The 18,755-nt window shown below is 48.0% G+C and overlaps 2 protein-coding genes across 2 annotated transcripts; both read right to left on the bottom strand.

The window, feature by feature from the left end:
* Positions 1-538: 538 nt before the first annotated feature.
* Positions 539-17,075, bottom strand: LOC119438374 (transportin-2). The gene is made up of 2 exons (XM_037704781.1): positions 16,491-17,075; positions 539-3,358 (listed from the first exon to the last, which is right to left on the bottom strand). Exons 1-2 carry the CDS (start codon positions 17,073-17,075, stop codon positions 539-541), a joined length of 3,405 nt encoding a protein of 1,134 aa, XP_037560709.1.
* Positions 17,076-17,229: 154 nt separating this feature from the next.
* Positions 17,230-18,423, bottom strand: LOC119438358 (uncharacterized). The gene has a single exon (XM_037704780.1). The coding sequence runs from the start codon at positions 18,421-18,423 to the stop codon at positions 17,230-17,232; it is 1,194 nt and encodes a 397-aa protein (XP_037560708.1).
* Between the last annotated feature and the right edge of the window lie 332 nt (positions 18,424-18,755).

Genomic DNA, 18,755 nt, shown 5'->3' with positions numbered 1-18,755 from the left:
CACGTTTTACTAGCAGTTGTGAGACAAGTACCGAGCGATGTTCAGATGAAACTGTTGTGCGAAGCATTTGTTTTCTATGAAGTAAATTAGTTGGTCCGACTGATATGCACAACAGAGCACGTGAATGCCCTAAATACTACGACAAACGCATATGCGGTGAAAAATATCACTACCGATATCCTATGTCCTCGTTATTTGTGCGGGTATCCTCTGTTGCGTCTACACAAAAATCATCGTTCCATCGTCGGCTCCTCTACGTTATCTTGCCGTTCACAAACCCACAAAAAGGGCAATGCCCCACTCTTTGCTGACAAAGAAAAACAGCAGTAAGAAAGACCAAAACACTTTTACTGGCTCACACAAACCAGCAGCGTTGACGCTCTTCTTCGTCTGCAGAAGCCCGGAGGTAGTTGTTGGCCCATATTGGCTTTCAGTTTCGGGAGGCAACATCATCTCATGTTCCTTGCTTGCGTAGAAAATACTCAAGGCACATTAATTTTTGCTGGATTTGCGTTTTTGCATTAGCGAAGAACCCTTCTCAGATGCCATAGTGGTCTAGCATTCGCCCCCTGAGTGCAGGTGGAAGCTGTTCGGAGAACTGCTGCCATTTCTTGCTCCCAAACATCTTCTTGTAGCGGTGGAGCAGGTCTTTGACGGTTTGCTTCAAGTCGTCCTTGGGAATGGCCCAGGAAAGGATGGCCTCAAGGAAGAAAAAGAAGTCAAGGATGACTCCATCCGGGTTCACACGAGCCATACTGCAGATGCCACTGAACGCGAAGTCCTTTGCTTCACAATTCTGGACTTTTCCCAGTGCTGAGCAGCACGGACCTATAAATTGAAGTAACTTCGGCGCCATTTCTTCTGGGCAAGCGCGACCAAGACATCCGAGTGCAATAGCAGTGTTCGCAAGCAAGGTTTTCGACGTGTTCGAGAGCTTCATGTTAGTCACCAGTTTAGTGACCACATCAGACATGTGCGGTTTCACAGCGCTTCTCAACTTCATGGTTATCTCGCTGATTGCCCACGTCGCATTATTGCACACTGGTTTCAACTCTGGGTTCAAGTTCTCACCAAGTATAGGCAGGAAGCTGCAGGTAACGGACACCAGACAGTCGAAGCAACCTCTGGTGAGGTTTCCCAGAAGAGCAAACGTCACCTGACGCACTTCAGGCACCGGGTCCTTGCCGCACTGGAACATGAGCTCAACGATGTTGGTATCCGCGACTAAAGGCCTAATTTCCCTTTCCAAACCTTCCGCCAGTCCACTGAGCGTTGCCAGCGCCGCAACTACAAAGGGTTTTTTCGGTGTATACGACTTCCTCAGGCGGAGTGCTTCGACGAAGAAGCCTTGCATCCCCAGTTGCACGAGGTGGACACACCTTTTTGCGACGGGCATGTGGTAAGGCAAGAATTCAGATTTCACTGCAGTAGCCACGCTACTCAGACACCGTAGCAGACAAAATAAATTCACCTCACCGTCTGCCATCTCATCCCACTCGTCGGTCAGTGGTTTCATGAAAAATAAAATGAACTCACGCCTCTTCAGTTCTGGTCCCACACAGTCCGCCAGCGTTCTTATTGCATTGTACAGCATATAAAAACGTGGACGCCTGTACTTGCTGAAGCTACAGTAGATCGTGTCCAAAATGGCGTTGAGGTATGGCACGACCTTTGTTTTGGCTTCCTCTGTCAGCGTGATAAGGGCATTGCAGGCAACTTCTTGGACCATTTCACTGTCGTCCATTACCCGCTCCAGTAGTTGGTTCAAAAGTGGCTCGAAGTAGCGGTGGTGCGGCTGGCTCAACACCCAGTGGGAGTAGCGGCTCAGGGTCCAGCAGGCGGCCGACCGCACAGGGGCTTCGTTATCTCTAAGACAGAGAAGCAAGTACGTGATCAGATCCTCTAGATACTGGGACATGCCTTCCATGCAGCCCTCAGCGATGACCCCAAGGATAAAAATGGCCGATTCCTTAGTCACCCAATCTTTGTGAAGCATCTCCTTAAGGAAAGGCAGCAGCAGGTGAAACACTTCCTCGTTGAACACCATGGCTATCCCGTCCAGCGCGTCCGCTGAGCAATTCCTCATATTCCATTTGTAGAAGATGTTGTCATCGGCATGTATTTTGTCTCTCACTGAAGATCCGCCAATGTTGCCCTCTGTTGCTTTTTTGGTCTGGCCAGGCGTAGGCTGTATACGTCGTACGTCTTCCTTGCATCGTCTTAAGTCAGCGTCTGAGTACTTCATACCTTGGAGCAGAATGGTGACTAGGCGTGACAAGCACGGAGCCAGTGCTTCCTTGCAGACTGGCTTCTTCGTCAGACAGGCCAATGTCGTGCACGCCTCTAGCGCAACGCTTTCGTCCGTATCTTGCAGCTTGACCATCGCGTACTCTATGATGCTGCGCATATGAGGGATGAGACAGTCTATTTGATATTCTAGCAGTACTATCAGAGCACGCCACATGGTTTTCTGCACTTTGGAGTCTTCTTCATACAACAACTGCAGCAAGCTCGTAACAGCAGAGTCAGCGTGGACTATCACGGCATGTGCCCGATTAAGGAATAGCAGGCTTATGAAAGTTATGGCGCAGAACCGGATCCGAGGGTTGCTGTGCCGAAAAAACTTCAGAAACTTGGGTGCAAGAGCAGTGAGCTGATCTTTCAGTAGACCTGTATCCAGTGCCGCAGCGTAGTCCCGACAGATCTTGTGCAGCGCCCCGAAAGAACCCTCGCAGACTCTGTCGTCCTTCGAGTCTAACAGTTCGCCGAGCCGCGGAAGCAATTCAGGCCAGCGTGTGAGCTCGAGCGTTGCGTCTGTCGTGATGAAGAAGCCCAGAGCAGCAACAATCACCACCAAGGGATCGCCCACACTTTCGAAGCTGCTAGTCCTGGTGGAGTCGGTCACATTCAGGGGAACGTTGCCAGAGTTTGCAGTGCCATCTTTATCCAACAATAGGCCGGTTGGTTTCGTCAAGTGCTCATTCTCAAACTTCAACTCTGCGATGATGAATACCAGGTAGCTGATGAAGTCGGGAAGTTCACTCAGCTGCTTGATTGCCCGCCGAGCCGTTAGCCTCGCCTCTTCCTCAGCAGACAGCGACTCCTTTAGCAGCTGCAAGATTTGCTGAAGCCGTTCCTCTTGGGGCTCCCACGGTGAAGATAACTGGCCGCTCTTCTTCACGAACGGGAAACCCACGTAACGGCCGCTCATTACGTCGCTGTTGTTTTCGAGGACCGAATGGAACGCAGAAAGCGCGAGCCGGGCATCTTCTTTCTCTTCTCTTAATGGCACTTCCCCATGCAGCACGATGATTGGCCCAACATAGTACGATGCCCGTTTGCCACTACATATATCCATCTAGATGAAACATTTCGTGAGTTAGTGGCACCTCCCCACTTAGGGGGATTGGTTAGGAACCGAGCAGCTCAATATAAAATATTGAATAAAAATGTAATACAACTGATCTTGAGAATAGATCTATACTTTAAAATCAAAATAGATTAAATTTATAAAACTAAGAAATATATGAAAAATATAATAATATAGAACCAATCGCACTAAATTTTACAGAAAGAAAAAGGAAACAGTAAGGTTAAAATTAAGGAATTTATTCGCATTAACCTTACAACAAATGTTTAGATTACAGCAAGAACCTTCCGCGGTCGCTGTGCCCAAGATTGAGGCAACCGAGAACAGTCAATTAGAAGCAGTCATATATAATCCCAGAAGATTAAATGCAGGGTTATTCTAATGTTATTTTTGTAAGATCAAGAATCGTCGATAAGAAATGTTCTATAGTATCTTCTCTCCAAAAAAGCCGCAGTATTACCCGAAAGGCGAAGCACTGATAGGGATGGCAAACTATTATACAATTACACGAAGTTAGGCTCTCATATTTATCGACGGTAAAAATTGAAGTAAACGTTCGCGTGCTGATTAAACTAACAAGCCCAAACATCCACAGATCTCACTAGTTGACCGCGAGCACTCGCCGTCACGGCGCAGGCGCGCAAAATACCGCCGGCAGCGGGGAGCGAGAGCTTTGTGCTGCCGCTCGGGTCACTGCGCGTCTCCAAAAATTAGATCACGCGAAATCCAACACTAGGCGCTCGGGAAGACCGCGCGCATGAAGCTACCAGCCATCTCAACTCGCCCTTAGGCGTTGCACCCGCCGCTGATTAACTCCATGATGCGGCGCGCAGGCAGCGTATATACTCAGCAGCGCGGACAGCCATGCGACGCCACGGCCGGGCTAGAAGAAAAGACAAAGCAGAGTCGCCACCGGACCGAACGCCGGCAGCGCCGCTCGTCCTCCGCAGTTATGCACCAAGACTTCCTATTCGGGCACTTCGTCCACCACGATGCTACAGTTGCTAGAACGATGCTGCTCACCGCGCAGACAGCGACGCCACCCATGGCGCGGTGATGTGCGCCGCCACCGACGTGTAGCGGTTTTTTCCTGGCACACCGACTCGGCACCCGATTGGTTCCGTGGGCCCGGCGCACGCGATTGAAGAGAACAAACTGTGCATCTATTTGCAGGTCAAACAAAGAAAAGTGCAAAATCATTGGAGAGGTGTACGAATTACGAGTTTAGGCTGGGGAGAAAATGAAATAAAACCGCTACTGAGGCACTTCTGAGGAGCGCGTGATTAAGGCGCGGTCCTCTTCGGCTGCGACATATCCTCTCTGTTGCTAATGCTCGCAGGCAACGAAGGCGTCTTTTACTATATGCGGCCGGCATCGAAAGGACTGACATGGTCACGAGACGCTACCAAATGAACACGTACGCATGCGTGGGCCCACAGTTCACCTGTGTTCTTTACATTGACCCATGCAGCAACCCAGAATAGGTCTATGAGAAATGAAAAAATGTTTTCTGGCCCCATCTTCCCTACAAAAAGGGCACATCGGTGCATCCCTACAAAAAGACTAAAATTTAATGATTTGCTTTCATGTCCCGTAGACATTAAGGGCAGAAAAAAACGCACCAACAAAAATGTAACAATAACGAACTTGGTGTCACCGGCACGACCACGGAATTCTCATAGAACTTGCCAGAAATAGTATCATAGGACTTATTTCTAGAAATGCAGAAGTTGGCCCGAAGCTCGCGCCAACTAGCCTCCTACTTTGAACTGAGGACTGACGAGGGATGGAGGATTATGATAACAGGAATCTTCGTGCGATGGATATTTACATAGCAGCATATTTAGAGTCTTGAGGCTTGTCCTGTATCCGTGACGTGTAAAAATTGCATCGTGGCTTGAAATTTTGTCCGATCAAGGTGCAGCTGTGAGACGGACGCGCTAAGCATTCAGTTAAGCGCAACTATTATACACTTCGCAGTTTGTGCAGACTTGAAGGGTGCGCACTTGCATTGTGGCGTCTGTTCACGTATTTCGGAGGCAACACAATGTTGCATTCACGCTCACGCAGCGTGGCTGGTGCGCGATGCAACAAGCGTTCACAGCGCCGCGTTCATCGCAGCAGGTATTCTCGCGTTCTACCAGCGCACAAACGCTGTATACATAAAGGAAAGATTAAAATGTGGCTGAATATGACCTTGTTAAAATGTGGCTGAATATGACCTTATTAAAATGTTCCTGAATATGACCTTATATACGACAGAGTCGCATGTACTAGAATACCTTCTGGTACACTCAAGGGCGGAGTTAGGAAGAACGGTGTCTCGCACCACCGGTGGCGCTGATGTAAAACTTGAAATTTTATGTCGCCAACAGTTTATTTTAACCTTTTTTTAGCCAGAATTGTTAACCTCTTTAAATTAGTATTAGTAGTGGTACCCAAGATTAACAGGCAGTATAGTGAAGGGGAGAAGGAACAATGGCGTAATATAACTGAAGTTTCAACCATTTTGGTAACAAATTTTTCTTATTCTACAACATTCGATATCGACCTATACATATTTTTCTAAAGCTTGTTTACGGTGTGTCCAGCTATATATATATCATGAGAAATAACGGTCCTAGATTACAATCCCGTGGTACTTAATATTTTTTGGCGGCAACTGGAAACTCTAACTGTTTAAACAAGTGCACGGCACCCTGCCAGGAGAATAACTAAACATCGAATTTAATGCCTAGTATACCGTAATTAGGGAGTTAACGAAACAAAATAGCATGTTTGATGGAATCGAACACCTTCTTATTTTAAAATCCAAAAGTACTCCAATGATATCTTGCTTACTGTCAATAATATGAATCATTTTTCTTCATTATGCAGTAGTGTATTTTCTACTGGTTTCCGGTCATGGACATAAAATTGTTCCCTTACAAGCATTTGACAATCACTGAGGAACATGAATAATTTTGATTTTAATGCGTACTCTAAAACTTTCAAAGTTAAACGAAGCACGGTTACAGATGTGTGGCTGTTCCAAGTCATTATGAGAGCCACCTTTGTGCATAATTACTGCCTTAGCAATTTTCATGACTTCTGGAAAAGTACCTGTGGCGAAAGCTTGATTACATATATGCTGCAATGGCCCACCTAATAGTTGAGCAACGTGTATAAGTGGTTCGGCCTTGATGTTATCGTTATCAGTAGCAGCATTTTTATTTGATGATTTAAGATATGTTATTATTTCATGTCCCCTACATGGAGTCAAGAAAATACAGCTTGCACAGCGAGATGCTATGTACTTCTCGGTGTTTTTCCGTGGGCCACGACCCGGCACTCCTGCACCTTAAGCTAAAAAAATTATTGCTAATTTTGTCCACCAGGCTGACTTCGCTGTACTCAGCACCATCAATCGTAAGCCTTCTAGGAAGTCTATCGTTTGTTTTCTCAATAAGCGGACGTGCCGAACTCCGTGCATTTCTGGAATCATGAGGGACCGCCGCACATTTCGCCTGGTAATGCTGAACGCGAGCTCTCTTTCAGTCTCAGTTTGATTCGTTTCAATTTTTTTTATTTTTTTTCGTATTCGTGTAACATAGATACATCTCTTAGTCTAATAAAGCTATGATATAGTCTATCTCGCTCTCTATACTGTGTTCTGAAGCTCTCTATTAATCCTTGGGTTTCTGCGCTTATTGCGACTTTTAATGTGTTAAAGCATCACCATAACAGCGCTTTACATATTTTCACACGTTTTTCGTCCCCGGAAAAAGAATAAATGCGTACACGTGTCAATATTGCAAAAACAATTCATACTATACGTTGGGATTTCGCTCTCAGTAGACATCATTGCACTCTAGAATTTGTATAGCTGGGGTAGCGGCGGTCACATTTCGATGGGGGCGAATTGCAAAAACACCCGTGTACCGGGCGTTGGGTGCACGTTAAAGAACCCCAGGTGATCGAAATTATTTCGGAGTTATCCACTACGGCCTGCATCATAATCAGATCGTCGTTTTGGCACACAAAACCCCATAATTAAAAAAAAACTTTTAGCTAGGCTAGTTTCCAATCCATTTTGGTAACTTCTGCAGAGCGCAACAGAACACACACGCGCGCGCGCACACACACACGAAGAAACGACGCTTGTGTGAAAAGGTGAGGGGCATCCTTACTCGGGGTGCTTGTGTGTGTGATGCGTGCGTTTATGTGAGCGTGTTCTCTTGCGCTTTGAAGCAAATTACCAAGATCATTCCAATCGATACTATCAATACTAGCATGAAAAGCAGACAATGGATTGGCACTAAAGAAGCGATAAGTAAAATAAGCATCGCCCACACGCTTTTTCATTTTTTTTTTATTACCGGGAAGAAACAACGTATTGATATGTTATCGCTCAAACCAGTCGTGAGTGCACCAGCACGGACGTCACCTCTGAATATTCTTGAATATCCCCTGATCGTGGGCCATAAACTGAGGCAATCAGTAATTCCATACATTTACCAGCGATCGGTTTATAATGTGCACAAACAAGAAAATTCAGTAACAACGTCATACAATATATCATCTTCGATATGTAATGACGCTCCACCTCCTCTGCGATCCAATCTGTAAACACCTTCGAGTTTATATCACTCAAAAATTGTACTTGGCACTTGAGTACGAAGTTTCAGTGAAAGCTAAACAATTGAGCTTATGATCTTAAGATTCGAACAGTGCTTCGGCTTAACACTAGTTGTTTCTCATACTGCAGATATTTGTATGGAAAATCAACATTCTGGACAGTTTCGTGAAAGAAGGGGTGGACACAGCGAATTTAAAAGATAAACTGCCTTGATACACGGTTTCGAAGAAAACAGTCATTGAAATTTTAACGCTGCTCGGTGCCGTCAGCAACTACCGCATCTACAATTGCACCACAAGACAACGCACAGACGCTGCTCGGCGCGGCAGCAGCCGCGGGCGAATTGACCTTCACGCTGCGTCTCACTTCAACGCGAACAAAGCGTCGAAATTACAGCGCATATGAAGCTACCAGCACTCGGTGCACTTTGTCCACATCGCAGATCGCTTTCAAGATATGGGAGCCCACGCGGCATACGCAGCAGCCGCCGATAGTGGCAGGCTAAGTCCAATTTTGACCTTGGCTGAGCTTGAAGGTCAGATTTACGGAACCAGGCGTTTTCCGGGTTTGTACCTCGAGTAGTAGAGCTATCGCTCTAAAATAATACAGAGTAGTTCAGCGAATCTTATGAAGGTCATATTCGCAGCCAATGCGCAGCGTTCGCTCGCCAGGTGCCTTGCGTACAGAAAACTTTCCATCTTTGTGCCACGCGAATTGATAATGATTGTCCTGACCTTTCACCTTCATCAGCAAAAGAAGCTTCTTATTCTGTGGGGTCAGAGTGCCCAGGAAGTGCACCTCAGATCTAGCAATTCTTAATTCAGCTTTCTTAGCCATCCACTCATCGCGTGTGGCACGGGACACGAAACGGGAGGAGAGGAACTTTGCCCCATTTAGGCGGCAGTCTGTGCACGCCTTCGGAGAATGTCAATTCAGCGAGTTAAGTTTATCTGCTAAGTTGTTCAGCTTCCTTAACATGTTTTCATTCTCAGTTGCTGGCGGGCCATGAATTTCCAAATTTTGTCGTCTGCTGTATTGCTCTAGGACATGAATCTGCTTTCGCAACTCGTGAACTTCTTTGCTGGTGCTGAATTACTAAACTGGTTCTATGCACTTTTCTTAATAATGGCTATTTGGGTTGTTTTTCCTTTTTTTAATTCCGCAAGCACCACATCGTATTAATTCGACGAATGCTGAATATAGAGAGCTCCCATGTGTCGACTGTATTCTTTACCACCATTAGCCCATCCACCTTACTCTGAATGTCTGATATTTGGGCCAGCTTCTTGTTAATTGCTGCGAGTACTCTCGCAAAAGCCGATTGATGCTCTCGCGTAAGGCAATCTCGAGGCACCATGGGCGCCTCGAGCTGCCGAAAGGACACACGTCTGTAATTTACCCGTTTTCCTTGCTAATAGTACACGAGCAATTTCGCACCTCGCCTACATCGAACCGGCGACCTCGCGCTCAGCAGCAGAATGCTTTAGCCACTGAGCCACCGAAGCGGGTTATCTGAAAGAGCGGGAGGAAGGAGGAAGAGATAAGGGGGCGGGGCGGGCTGAGCTTTCAGCAGCCACTAGTAGGTAAAAGAAATTTTAGCCAGTTTCCCCCCAGTGCCTTCCGCTATTTTTCATGGGAGCGTATGAAATGGTAGTGAAGGCGCATAATTGCTCATCTTGCCTTTGAGAAGAAGGAAACAAAAACTATGTATATGAGCCATTCTAAAAGAAAAAGAACTAAACTTTCAAAGCTCTAGTCCAAGTGGTCTTTGTGGAGGTGGCGAGTCATAACCGACAAGGTCGATCGATGCGCGGGAGGCAAGTAAAGACACGAAGCACTTGTTTATTTAAGGGACGAATTGCCCGAGCGCGCGAAAATGGCACCATTTCGCTCGTCCACAAGTTGCGCCATAAGTTATTTGGGAGCTCGAGGCTGCTACCAAGTGCGAATCCTCAGTGAACCAGGATTTTGGCGCAGCGGGACTCGAACGCCGTGCGGCCGGCGCAGCTAATGCAGACGGAGCCCGGCGCTTGCCACATTTAGCCGAGATCTAGTTAGTGAGCATTATACATGAGGTGGGCAGTGCTATGCGATGCGCGACATATTAGCACATTGCAGTTCCTGTCTTGCACTAAATCGGGTGAAAATACGGTTGTAGAAAACAGCACCCTGCTGCTCTTAGCCTTCGTGCGCATGCGCATAGCACCGCAATCTCCATGATTCGTTGTTTCCGATAAACTGAGTGAATCACAGGCACCAAAAAGGCGCATCTCATACATCACTATGACTTTTGCTTGTGAACGCTGTCGTGAATGAGCGTAAACATTGAATTACATTAAAGCTGTGATATGTGCAGTGCATAAGTAAAAAGAATGCTTTAGGTTCCACGTTGCATAGAATGAAAATAAACACATTTGTATGCATCACATTTAGATGTACAAGCATTTCATCAACCACTTCGCGGTGTTTGGTTTCTCGCAGATTCTAACATGTACAGTCCCCGTCACGGGTGTCTAGAACGCGGGAGCGCTGCGCGTCCAAGATTGCCGGCGGCGCCTACCGGAGGAAGCCGAAACAACATGGTTGCGTCTGAGCATGCACTGCCACGTAGACATGGCTTCACCACATGCGTTCATACGGTTTGTTTCACTTAACTTGGGACAAACATTAAATATATGCAAATGGCCACGTAGCTTCACTGAACCAAGGTAATGTTGTTTGCTATCGCTTGGAGGTACTCAGATTATTTTTCGCTAACCAGACTTAATTAATTAATCAACTTCTCAGTTACTATAATTAGACGAAAAGCGTCAATGAGAAAAATTGTAGAGCAACATGAAAAACTCCCGATACAGCTTTCTATTGCTCAATACGTGCTACATAAAAGTGTTTTTCCGAGCGTGAAAGATGCCCGCGAATACACGCAAAGTGCCTCGAGCGGCCAGTCGTGCGGAAATCTCGCGTGTATTCGCGGTTGCTCTTGAATATTTTCAGCGTTACCAAAAAGAGCCGTAACAACGTGAAAGCGCCTTTGCGGCTGCGAATTTTTTTTTTTTCATAGAGTTGGTATACTAACTTTATGCTTTTTTCGCCCAGCTTTTCCTCTATAGTTAGTATACTAACCCCCGTATTCTTAAATGCATCTTAACTTGAAGCCACTGTTTGACTTGATCTAAATGAGGCCTGTCGTGAACGTGCCCAAGACCCTTGTTACGTATCTTTCGGTGCGTTCACGACAGGCCTCATATAGATCAAGTCAAGCAGGGGCTTCAAGTGACGATGCATTTCTGAATCCAGGAGCAACTCTATGCATACTCTATGCATACAAAAGCAAAACGGCAACCGGAAGCCGGAAGCACTGCGACGGCTTCTGAACTGCTGAGACTTCTCGCACGGGTGACTGAAGATCATGATAACCGAGTCATGGTTACTTTTTTCTTTTCATAGAGTTGTATACTAACTTTATGCTTTTTTCGCCCAGCTTTTCCTCTATAGTTAGTATACTAACCCCGTATTCTTAAATGCATCTTAACTTGAAGCCACTGTTTGACTTGATCCAAATGAGGCCTGTCGTGAACGTGCCCAAGACCCTTGTTACGTATCTTTCGGTGCGTTCACGACAGGCCTCATATAGATCAAGTCAAGCAGGGGCTTCAAGTGACGATGCATTTCTGAATCCAGGAGCAACTCTATGCATACTCTATGCATACAAAAGCAAAACGGCAACCGGAAGCCGGAAGCACTGCGACGGCTTCTGAACTGCTGAGACTTCTCGCACGGGTGACTGAAGATCATGATAACCGAGTCATGGTTACTTTTTTTTTCATAGAGTTGTATACTAACTTTATGCTTTTTTCGCCCAGCTTTTCCTCTATAGTTAGTATACTAACCCCGTATTCTTAAATGCATCTTAACTTGAAGCCACTGTTTGACTTGATCTAAATGAGGCCTGTCGTGAACGTGCCCAAGACCCTTGTTACGTATCTTTCGGTGCGTTCACGACAGGCCTCATATAGATCAAGTCAAGCAGGGGCTTCAAGTGACGATGCATTTCTGAATCCAGGAGCAACTCTATGCATACTCTATGCATACAAAAGCAAAACGGCAACCGGAAGCCGGAAGCACTGCGACGGCTTCTGAACTGCTGAGACTTCTCGCACGGGTGACTGAAGATCATGATAACCGAGTCATGGTTACTTTTTTTTTCATAGAGTTGTATACTAACTTTATGCTTTTTTCGCCCAGCTTTTCCTCTATAGTTAGTATACTAACCCCCGTATTCTTAAATGCATCTTAACTTGAAGCCACTGTTTGACTTGATCCAAATGAGGCCTGTCGTGAACGTGCCCAAGACCCTTGTTACGTATCTTTCGGTGCGTTCACGACAGGCCTCATATAGATCAAGTCAAGCAGGGGCTTCAAGTGACGATGCATTTCTGAATCCAGGAGCAACTCTATGCATACTCTATGCATACAAAAGCAAAACGGCAACCGGAAGCCGGAAGCGCTGCGACGGCTTCTGAACTGCTGAGACTTCTCGCACGGGTGACTGAAGATCATGATAACCGAGTCATGGTTACTTTTTTTTTCATAGAGTTGTATACTAACTTTATGCTTTTTTCGCCCAGCTTTTCCTCTATAGTTAGTATACTAACCCCCGTATTCTTAAATGCATCTTAACTTGAAGCCACTGTTTGACTTGATCTAAATGAGGCCTGTCGTGAACGTGCCCAAGACCCTTGTTACGTATCTTTCGGTGCGTTCACGACAGGCCTCATATAGATCAAGTCAAGCAGGGGCTTCAAGTGACGATGCATTTCTGAATCCAGGAGCAACTCTATGCATACTCTATGCATACAAAAGCAAAACGGCAACCGGAAGCCGGAAGCACTGCGACGGCTTCTGAACTGCTGAGACTTCTCGCACGGGTGACTGAAGATCATGATAACCGAGTCATGGTTACTTTTTTTTTCATAGAGTTGTATACTAACTTTATGCTTTTTTCGCCCAGCTTTTCCTCTATAGTTAGTATACTAACCCCGTATTCTTAAATGCATCTTAACTTGAAGCCACTGTTTGACTTGATCTAAATGAGGCCTGTCGTGAACTTGCCCAAGACCCTTGTTACGTATCTTTCGGTGCGTTCACGACAGGCCTCATATAGATCAAGTCAAGCAGGGGCTTCAAGTGACGATGCATTTCTGAATCCAGGAGCAACTCAATGCATACTCTATGCATACAAAAGCAAAACGGCAACCGGAAGCCGGAAGCACTGCGACGGCTTCTGAACTGCTGAGACTTCTCGCACGGGTGACTGAAGATCATGATAACCGAGTCATGGTTACTTTTTTCTTTTTTTCATAGAGTTGTATACTAACTTTATGCTTTTTTCGCCCAGCTTTTCCTCTATAGTTAGTATACTAACCCCCGTATTCTTAAATGCATCTTAACTTGAAGCCACTGTTTGACTTGATCTAAATGAGGCCTGTCGTGAACTTGCCCAAGACCCTTGTTACGTATCTTTCGGTGCGTTCACGACAGGCCTCATATAGATCAAGTCAAGCAGGGGCTTCAAGTGACGATGCATTTCTGAATCCAGGAGCAACTCAATGCATACTCTATGCATACAAAAGCAAAACGGCAACCGGAAGCCGGAAGCACTGCGACGGCTTCTGAACTGCTGAGACTTCTCGCACGGGTGACTGAAGATCATGATAACCGAGTCATGGTTACTTTTTTCTTTTTTTCATAGAGTTGTATACTAACTTTATGCTTTTTTCGCCCAGCTTTTCCTCTATAGTTAGTATACTAACCCCCGTATTCTTAAATGCATCTTAACTTGAAGCCACTGTTTGACTTGATCTAAATGAGGCCTGTCGTGAACGTGCCCAAGACCCTTGTTACGTATCTTTCGGTGCGTTCACGACAGGCCTCATATAGATCAAGTCAAGCAGGGGCTTCAAGTGACGATGCATTTCTGAATCCAGGAGCAACTCAATGCATACTCTATGCATACAAAAGCAAAACGGCAACCGGAAGCCGGAAGCACTGCGACGGCTTCTGAACTGCTGAGACTTCTCGCACGGGTGACTGAAGATCATGATAACCGAGTCATGGTTACTTTTTTCTTTTTTTCATAGAGTTGTATACTAACTTTATGCTTTTTTCGCCCAGCTTTTCCTCTATAGTTAGTATACTAACCCCCGTATTCTTAAATGCATCTTAACTTGAAGCCACTGTTTGACTTGATCTAAATGAGGCCTGTCGTGAACGTGCCCAAGACCCTTGTTACGTATCTTTCGGTGCGTTCACGACAGGCCTCATATAGATCAAGTCAAGCAGGGGCTTCAAGTGACGATGCATTTCTGAATCCAGGAGCAACTCAATGCATACTCTATGCATACAAAAGCAAAACGGCAACTGGAAGCCGGAAGCACTGCGACTGCTTCTGAACTGCTGAGACTTCTCGCGCGGGTGACTGAAGATCATGATAACCGAGTGATGGTTACTTTTTTTTTTCTTTTTTTCTAGCGAGCACATGTTGGGCGCCTACACGAAGCAATGAAAAATTGTGGTCTTCTTTTTTTTATTTATTGTGTTAGTCCCGTGAGTGCAACGTGTACTTTAAAAAAAATAGACTGAGCTTCTTCGATTATCCATTCCTGCCAGAGTTGCCAGATGCCGCTAAGCAAACAAGCTAATAATCATCCCAAGAGAAGCCCAAAAAAAGCGGCACGACTTTTGCGACGCCCGAAAGAAGTGTAAGTTGAACAAATTTTCTCATTCGTGAAAATAGTTTATATAGTATGAAAAAAATCGCAAAAATACGAAGGGAAGATAAACACATAACTTTAATTATTTTGTACAAAGAAAATATGCGCAAGAATGAACGAAAGCACTCATTTACTTTTTAAAATAGTCTCCAGCGTAGTCTGCACCCTGTTCATTGCACGTTTGCCAGTACATGAATCTCACACTTACAATACTTGCATGCTGCTTTTTTATTGTCTCCTATGAGCTGTGTTTCCTTTTCCCGCTCTTTACAATATCTTTTACCATACTTCTACCTGGACTGGACTGGACAAACTTTATTTGGGTCCTGCAGGACGCGCTTAGGGCGTAGCGGGCGTCTCCCACGTAGGGGCCGACAGGGAATACCTGGCGGCCGCTTCGTGGGCCTGCTGGACGGCCCATTGCTGGTCGGCGAGAAGCAAGCTTCTGAGGGACTTCTCCCACTTGTCCGAGGTAGAGTCGGGATGAGCGCTTCTACACTCCCAGAGCATGTGTGCGAGTGTCGCCGTGTATCCGCACGAAGGGCAAGCGTCGCTGGGGTACGCGTCAGGATAGAGAACGTGGAGTTTGGCGGGGTTTGGGTACGTGTATGTTTGTAATAAGCGTAGGGTTAGCGCCTGCGGTCTGTTAAGTTTGGGGTGTGGGGGCGGAAAGATGCGGCGTCCAAGGTAGAAGTGTTTGGTGATTTCATTATACGTAATGGGTGCATCCCGGTTGGTCTCTATCTCGGCCAGGTGGGGTTGCCCTGGGACGGTGCAGTCAGTAAGCGCACGCGCTGCGTCGTGGGCGATCTCGTTGAGGTTTGGCGGGGCACCCGGCACCCGGCCGAGATGGGCGGGGAACCAGATGACGGTATGGTGCTTGAGGGTACTCTGATCCGCGCTGCGGAGGATGCGTAACGCCTGGTCCGAGACGATCGATGCCGATTTCAAAGGCTTTGATGGCTGGTCTTGAGTCGCTGTAGATGACATCCCGTTTGCTGTCGAGCACAGCTAGGGCTATGGCTACTTGCTCCGCTACTTCGGGCTCTCGAGTGAGGATCGTGGCGGAGTTGAAGATCCGCTGCGAGGATGAGACCGCGACGGCGGCGAAGGCTCGGTTGTTGCGATAGGCAGCGGCATCCACGAACGAGACATCGTCCGTTTTCATGTCTATGCGCCTGAGAAGGGTGGTCACTCGCGCAAGGCGCCTACCTCTGTTTACATCGGGATGCATATTTCGCGGAATGAGAGCGATCGTGATAAGGTCTCGGATCTCGCGGGGGACCGGCGTCAAATCTGGTGGATCCCTGGTCATCGAGGAGAAAAAGCCGAGCTCGCGCAGAATGTGGCGGCCCGACTTGGTGGTCGTGAGTCGGAAAAGTAGGCGATCTCTTCTAGCGTGTTGTGCACGCCGAGCTCGAGGAGTTTATACGTGGAAGTGGTGATAGGGAGACCGAGGGCTTGTTTCACAACCTTTCGAATAAGGGCGTTGAGTTTGTCGCACTCCGCACGTAGCCAGTTGTGTATGCATCGACATAGGTAAAGTGGCAGAGAACAAACGCATGTACAAGACGCAGTAGGTTGTCTTCTTGCAGGCCGTGGTGCCGGTTGGCCACCCTACGTACGAGTCGTATGGCATTTTCAGTCTTAGTCATTAGTATCTGCACCGTTAGGGTGTTGGTTCCACGGGACTCGATGATCATATACCCAGGACCCTGATGGAGTCTACCCTGGGATCTACACGACCGTCTCTTATGCGGAGTGTGATGTTCCGTTGGGCCGGAGGTTTCCACCCTTTGGGCTTGGCGCCACGGCGTTTGGGCAAGTACAGCAACAGGTCCGACTTGGTGGGGGAGCACTTGAGACCGGTGTGTTCGAGGTAGGACTCGGCAGTTTCAATGGCCTCCTGCAGGGCGGATTCGATGAAGCCATCCGACCCCGCGGAGCACCAGATGGTTATGCCGTCCGCATAGATGGTGTGATTTAGCCCGTCGATCTTCGAGAGTCGTTCGGAGAGCCCGATCATCACTAGGTTGAAGAGCGTCGGCGAGAGGACGGACCCTTGGGGGGTTCCCCGCTGTCCGAGCTCGACTTCTTCCGACACCAGGTCTCCTGCGCGGAGGACGGCCCTGCGCCGGGTGAGGAAGGAGCGGATAAAGTCGTAGAACCGACGCCCGAGCCCGAGGTCTGCGATCGCCTTCAGGATGGACGAGTGGGCGATCGTATCGAATTCCTTTTCTAAATCGAGGTCGCGTATGACACGGATATCCCGAGTGTTTTCTCCGTTCAGAATCTGGTGTTTTAAGAGTAACATGGCATCTTGAGTAGATAGCCCAGGTCGGAAGCCGATCATGTGGTGCGTGAAGCAGTCGTGGTCCTCGAGATAGCGACCGACCCTGTTGAGGACGACGTGCTCCGCCACCTTGCCCACGCACGACGTGAGCGATATGGGCCGGAGGTGATCTAAGCTAGGCGCTTTTCCCGGTTTGGGAATAAGGATCGTGCGGGCGAGTTTCCGGCGTTGGGTATAGCTCGCCCTTCTTCCACGTTTCGTTGAAAGTATCGGTGAGGTATGTGACGGAGGGCTCATCCAAGTTGCGTAGGAGCTTGTTGGGGATGCCATCGGGGCCAGGGGTGGAGCGGCTATTGAGTTCGTGGAGAGCTCGGCGCACCTCTTCGACGGAAAAGTCGGCGTCTAAGTGGGTGTTGTCGGTACCAGTGTATTCGGGGTGAGGAGTCGACGGGTCCGCGGGAAGCGGAATGTATTTCTGCACGAGGCTCTTGGCGACGGCTTCCGGTGATGCGGTCCCTTTGGCCTGATGGAGTATCTTCGCGAGAGAATGGCGCTGATTGGTGCGGGTGTTGGTGTCGTCGAGCAGGTGTTTGAGGAGGTTCCATGTTTTGCCGTTACGGACCTGCCCGTCAGTCGAGTTACAGACTTCGTCCCACTGCTGTTTGGAAAGGGTGCTGCAGTGATCCGCTATGCTCCTGTTAAGCTCGGATATGCGTTTGCGTAACCTCCGATTGAGGCGCTGGCCCTTCCATCGGGCCAGTAGGGTTTGTTTGGCCTCGAGCAGGTGGGCGAGGCGACCGTCCATCCTCTCGGTGGGCAGGTCTGTCCAGATGGTTTTGGTGGCCTTGCCGACGTCGACCTTAAGCTGATCCGTCCATGTCTCGAGACTTGGCGCGGCGTAGGGAGGGGGTCGTTCTGCGCGAGTCTTACGGAAGAGGTCGCAGTCCACCCACGTGTACGTCTTGGTCTTCCTGCTGACTGCGGGGAAGTGTACGGCCAATAGGAAATGGTCGCTACCTAGATCTACCGCGAGGTTGGACCAACGGGCGTCGGCGATATTCTTGACGAAGCAGAGATCCGGGGTGGTGTCTCTTTGCGTGGACGTGCCGGTGCGGGTGGGGAAAGCCTTGTCCGTAATGAGGGTAAGATTCATGTCGTTCGCGTTCTGCCAAAGCTCGTTACCCTTGGGCGTGTCGTACGCGTAGCCCCAGGTGCAATGCGCGGCGTTAAAGTCGCCCGCGATCACTATCGGGTTGGAGCCGGCGAGGCGAATGGCTTTCTGGAACAAGCGTTTGAATCGTTGCTTGTGGTGGCTGGGGCTACTGTGTACATTGAGTATGTACACGCTTTGTCGGGATGCGTTGCTCATTCAGTGCCGCGTCAGAAGTGATGATCACGGACCCAGAAACCCGCACACAAAGCTCTTCAGCCACTTCAAACTGCGAGCGGCGTTGGTAGAGAGCAAGAGCAGCAAAGGGCTTCATTTGATGCGGACATGAGCGAATACCCCTAACCGTTCTCCATATGTGCGAGAGCGATCTTCGGGGATCAAGCGTCTGACAGAAAGATTTCCATCGCTTGTCTTCCAATTTATCCATACGACGCTAGACTTTCTTTTGTATGCGTCGTGAAGCCCTCAGATCTAGAACGGACTTCGTGCGCCAAACCTTCTTTCCGCCTGTCGGCGTGCCGCACGCAGCC

The sequence above is a fragment of the Dermacentor silvarum genome, chromosome 1 (genome assembly GCF_013339745.2).
Source record: "Dermacentor silvarum isolate Dsil-2018 chromosome 1, BIME_Dsil_1.4, whole genome shotgun sequence".
Lineage (NCBI taxonomy): Eukaryota > Metazoa > Arthropoda > Arachnida > Ixodida > Ixodidae > Dermacentor > Dermacentor silvarum.
This window is presented reverse-complemented; position numbering and strand designations above follow the sequence as displayed.